General features: G+C 38.2%; 1 protein-coding gene across 1 annotated transcript in view; it reads right to left on the bottom strand.

The window, feature by feature from the left end:
• Nucleotides 1–4,661: 4,661 nt before the first annotated feature.
• Nucleotides 4,662–6,000, bottom strand: part of LOC118765243 (organic cation transporter-like protein) — a gene marked incomplete at its 5' end in the record, with an annotated part of 34,580 nt that continues 33,241 nt past the window's right edge. Inside the window, 2 exons of the mRNA XM_036506988.1 lie at nt 4,662–4,678; nt 5,557–5,746. Of these exons, the coding sequence (XP_036362881.1) occupies nt 4,662–4,678; nt 5,557–5,746 (207 nt within the window). The remainder of the gene's footprint in view (nt 4,679–5,556; nt 5,747–6,000) is intronic.

Below are 6,000 nucleotides of genomic sequence, written 5' to 3'. Positions count from 1 at the left end.
TTCATAAAGGAGGTAGCAGGGCGGAGGCCAAGAACTACAGACCTATTTCTCTGACCTCACACATCAGCAAGTTCATGGAACGAATAGTCAGAAGGAAACTAATCACCTTCCTTGAAGAAAATGACTTGCTGCCTGACACCCAGCATGGTTTCCGACCAGGAAGAAGCCGCCTAACTCAGCTCCTACAACACTATGACTGGGTGCTGAAACGACTGCTCAACCACTCAAATGTGGAAGTCATATATCTCGACTTTGCAAAGGCCTTTGATAAAGTCGATCATGGAATGATATGTCACAGACTGCGTGATCTTGGCATAGTTGGAAAATTAGGAGAATGGCTTCATGACTTTCTGAAGGATAGAAGCCAGGTGGTAGTAGCCAATGGGGCCACCTCCATTAGCACGCAAATAGTGAGCGGTGTTCCGCAAGGCACTGTTTTGGGACCACTACTGTTCATAATGGCCCTCTCAGACATGCCCTCAGCCACGATCACAAGTTATGCAGATGATACAAAAGTTTCACAGGCACTATGCACCTGCAATGTGAGCTGGACAAAATATACAAGTGGGCTGAAAAGAATAGCATGCAGTTCAATGCTGAAAACTTTCAAGCAAAACTAAATGCAATACCCAATAAATACACTGGACCTGGAGGGATTGCAATCCCAGAGGCACAATCAGTGCGAGACCTGGGTATTTACATGAGTGATGATGCAACCTTTCATGTGCATGTTGCTAAATTGGCAATGAAATGTAGGCGGCTGACCGGATGGATTCTTAGAACCTTTAGAACAAGAGAACAAGAAACCATGATGGTCCTCTGGAGGACACTTGTCCTAAGCCACTTTGACTATTGCTCTCAGCTATGGTCACCATCCAGTGTCAAGTTAATCACAGAACTTGAGGCGATCCAACAAGCTACACGAAGAAGGTAGCCTCTGTGCAGCATATAAACTACTGGGAAAGACTCAAGAGATTAAAACTATATTCCTTAGAGCGTAGGCGAGAAAGATATGCCATAATATACATCTGGAAGATCCTAGAAGGACTTGTCCCAAACTTTGGCATCGAGAGTTACGCAAATGCTAGAACTGGGCGCCACTGCATAGTGCCAAGGACTCCAAATTTGCCATCAAGATGTAGGGCAAGATACTGTGATAGCCTGGGCTTCAGAGGCCCACAGCTCTTCAATATCCCCCCGAAGAACCTGAGAGACCTACATGGGGTGGATGCAGATGTCTTTAAAATAAAACTGGATCTCTTCCTGTCAGGTGTCCCAGATGAACCAACTTCACGGCAGGAGGTGCAGATGAGGGCAGCTGCATGGAACTCTCTCATGCACCAAATGGCAATTGCTAAAAAGAATTCGTGAAATAAAATCATGTAGCAACACCAAATGGCGGTGCCCCAGCATGGCCACAGCTCGTGGGCTGAAACTAGATAAAATAAAATTTAAAAAATAAAAATAAGTTAGTAAATAAACAGCATAAACAATCTGGGTCGACGAGGACGAGTTAACTCCCTTAGACGATTCTATATGGGTCAAAAAAAGGAACTGAGAACTCCGTCCTTAGGTTGCTTTCAGCTTGAAAGAACCTTTTCGGATCTAATCGATGAAGAGGAAGTCCCATGCTTGCAGCAGGTAGCGTTTGTAATGAATGCAGGGGCTGTAAATTTTTTGCCAGGAATTCAACAATCTCTGTTCCAGGGAGCCTTTAAGGATCCTTGCTCTCTCAGCTATGCAAAGTTTGCCGCGTCCGCTCCCGTTAATATAGGATCCCGGTCGCTGTATGATCCTCTATGATCCTCCACTTGATATAGTATGGGGTCTCTTTATTTTTGAGGCGCCACACATGGCTTGCCAGGAATGTAACGGATTGCTTTTCCGGAATCCTAAAAGAGGAGTTGTGATTGTACATTTACTGCTTGAAGGCAGTTCTGGAAGACCCGATATATTTCAGAACTTGAGTTCTGCACACATTTCTGGTGCATCTTACGTTGGTTCCGGAACTAGAGATTTTGTTGCCGGTGCTGTTACTGGAGCTGCTATCGGTACTGTTATTACAGAGCGTGGGTTTGGCGATATCGTCGAGGCTGTTGTCATTGTAGCAGTCAACTATGGCTATAAACAGACGAAATGCTGCTAAGCATTTTGCCTGTCAGGCTAACGCTTCTGCTTTTACATATCCTTAGTACCAATTTAATAACCTTTAAAGATACATAATTCCTTGATAACCATCAATATATGCGTGTATATATGTATGTGTGCATGTGTGTGTATATGCATAAGTTTTGGTATGTATGTGTACGTATGTTACTAACTCTAAACAAGAGAGTGGGTAATAATAAATACTTAAAAAAGGAATAAAAGAAATAAAAGGGATTAAAATTTACAAATTTATTTTTGTTTAAGAAACGAAAATAGATTTTAAAAATATTTAAAATATTTAAAATATTTCAAGATTTAAAAATTATTGTAGTTTCACAAATAAATCGAAAGGTGCGAATGTTGTGAGCTGTTCCTTTCAAGAATTTTATCTTGTTTCCAGGAGTATACTTATCTAATAACTTGGTTGCAGTTTTATTTATTTATTTATTTATTTATTTATTGCTGTACTAGCATTCCTTTTTGAAAGTCCTTTTTTTTGTCCGTATTCCAAGGATCCCACCAGGACTTGATATTTGGTGGCTTCTGGGATGTGTAATTGTGGAGGGGAGAGGTACTGTTCCGATAGAGGTGACAAGAACTGCCAGGGTAGACTGGTCCCTGGTTGACCTGGAGGTACTTCTCCAGATCAGACCGAAAACATAAAAAAAAAATTACGGACCACATCCGTCTCCAGAACAGGATGGTAATAGACATAATAATTGAGGGCAAAAGGCCGCATTGTTTCGCTTGTGGAAGAACTATTCATTTGCGAGTTCGCTGCCCCCAAGCGGTAAAAAGTGCAAGTGGTCAAAGGCCTCTATTGCTGACTATGGCGGAAAAGGACCACAAACAACACCAGCACCGGCAAAACTACACCAAAGACATTAACCACCCTAGGGGGAGACGAGGAATGCTCTTCCACCACCCTCACACCAAACAAAAATAGACACATAAACAAGAATATAAGCATATACATAGACACAGGCACACTTATAACAACAACAAGTCTATCACCACTACAGTCAAGCAAACAAATTAAACAAAACCAAAACAAAACATTCAACTTTGTACTCATCAGGAGGGACAACGAAGAAGTAATGGCCCTTGTAATACAAAATATTGAATTTTAAAAAGGGGGAGTAATATTCGAATCGAGCACATTTCGCTACCAGATTTGCTTCTGGTGCGAATGTCGCTTTATTCCTACACAGCAATTCGATTGAGCTTTCCGGAGGACGTGGGAACCCCGAACGTTATTATTATTATTATTATTATTATTATTATTATTATTATTATTATTATTATTTGTTCTACACAGAATTATATAATTTATTTTTTCTTCGAAATGCCGCTGGTAGTACCAGTCTACATTGTTTACTGGTAACACTACATATAGCGAGCTGACTTAAATCCTTCGCACGGACTTATTATTATTACACTCAAACACGAATTGGGAACAGCTCCCGGGGACACGCAGATACAATGATAAACAAACACAGACATACTCAGACGCACAGATACACAGACACGCGCGTGCACACACACATATACACAGACACACAGGCACACAGACCCAGATAAATGTACAGACATACATATAAGGACATACATAGACACACATGCAGAGGGGCACAGTTTCATAGATACACAGATGCAAACATATTTGCGGGTAAAGATATGCAAGTTGTAGGTGAAAATGGAGTGATTTCGAAAAATGTTTTCACTGTGTTTGATGAAAACCAAACGTTTTATCAAGATTGCTCACTAAAAGATTACTACTCTTGAAGATATTTGCGTCTCTTGTTAATTAAATGTTGAAAGGCTCCCCGAAGTTAATGTCAAGCAAGTAACATCTGATTTTTAAGTGTCAACAACTATCCTTTCGAGCTAATTACCTGACTAAAGAGAGAGTCTACATTGCAAATGTATAGACTCTTAGTAACCCGATGTAGAAAACATGTATCGGATTAACAGAAGATGATTTTAAAACAAGATTCTACTTACGTAAGAATTTAAGAACTTTTTTAAATATTTGAAGACGAGGTCTTTTACGAGTCTGGCCGGGAATATTCTGCTTTTGAAGAAATCCGGCTTAGCTCACTTTAAAGAACACTAGTCTGTTTTAGAAAGAGATTATCTATATAAAGATAGTCTTCACACACAATTCTATGTAATATCCGTTTGACCGAGTATTACATCATTCTTTTTTAGAATAAATTTGCTTTGAACCTTAAATCAGAATTCCTCCTGACATACATCGAAATACTTGCTCGGTATTTCGTAGCCTTTTAATGAATGACGAGTGATAAATATTTTTTGAACTCCTCAGTGAAAGGAAATATTTTGAAAATATTTTGGATTTTAAAGCTGTTAACTTTTTGAACTTTTGTCATTTTACATTGTTTAACAACTTTTTCTGACGTTTTTAATGACCTTTCTTTTTCAAACTGTTTTACGATGTCTGCACAGCAACAATTTGTTTATGTTCTGGTTTTTGTGATAATGAGTTATTTTCATTTATTTGCATATCCTACATGAATTTTATCAGAGCATTTTTACTCTTAAATAGGTGTGCGTTTTGTGGGGCGTGTATGCGTGTGTGTGCATTAATTTTTGCTTGTTTGTGAACCCCCCAAATCTTTGTGTGAGATTTTCACACTTAAGAAGACACATAGAATGAGAACGCGGTCGGTCCAAATTCTATTTTTTTCTCTTCATTTTCAAATTATATTTAGAGTGTACATTTCTCGAGCCATTTATCAATGCCCCATTGTGTACATTATTGATTATCTTTAAGAAGCTATTCCATATAAAAGTAACAGCTTCCATAAATCCTTATTGGAGTTCTTTGATAAGTGTCCATGCATTTAAGCGACCTTATGTACATTTAAAGCGATTTAAAATCGTGATTTCTGAGCTAAAAGATTTTCTGGACGAAAGTTTCGTACATACAATCTTTGTCATTAGAGAGAGACAAAATACTTCCGGGGAAATGATTGCGTTTGCATCGTTTTTATATTTTGATGAACAGAGTTGTGTTATAAGCACAGTGTATATATAATGAACGCATGTTGTAATACTGTATTTTCTCTTTTAGGCATACATATATGTGTGTATATGTTTATATGTATATACGCATAAACAAAAAAAAACACACACACAAACACACACACATACAAACACAAATACTGCATTTTATCTTATATGAATACATATATGTGTGTATATATATTGATATGTTAACACACACATACACACACGCACGTGAGCGTGGACACACACACATATGAAGAAAGGGAGAACAAAGTGCAAGCGAGAGAGAAATAGTAAATGAAAAATAAACAGTCATGTTTAAAGATAACTTCAGAGACAAGTAAAATAAAATATTGTTTAATTAAATTTCTTTGTTTTTCGAACTTATATTTTTCCTCTTCTTTCCACCTTCTCCTTTACCGCACTCCCGTTTGAAGCTCAGCATTTCATCCAAATTCTGTGGTAGTTGTTTATTATGCGTTTCAGGAAGAGTCAATAGCAAGCTCGATGCAATGAAACACCCAGCACCAAATACAAGTGCTGGGCCCCAAACAACACGCGCAGCCTGAAAAAAAGAAATTAACAAATTATGATAGATCGTTAGCTCCTACGCACGTTTTTTTCCCTCCTTGTTTCTCTCCTTGTTTTTTTCTGTGTATCTTTCTGTCGAAGAGCGTAGGCTCGAAACGTAAAAGACTTTTTCTATTCCTGAGCGCTATACTAATACATTTGTTTGTTTGTACTCCACCTGTCTTCGTCTTTTGTTTATTTTCGTAAACTTTCCATGCATATATATATATATATATATATATATATATA

Source organism: Octopus sinensis, linkage group LG11 (genome assembly GCF_006345805.1).
Source record: "Octopus sinensis linkage group LG11, ASM634580v1, whole genome shotgun sequence".
Classification (NCBI taxonomy): domain Eukaryota; kingdom Metazoa; phylum Mollusca; class Cephalopoda; order Octopoda; family Octopodidae; genus Octopus; species Octopus sinensis.
This window is presented reverse-complemented; position numbering and strand designations above follow the sequence as displayed.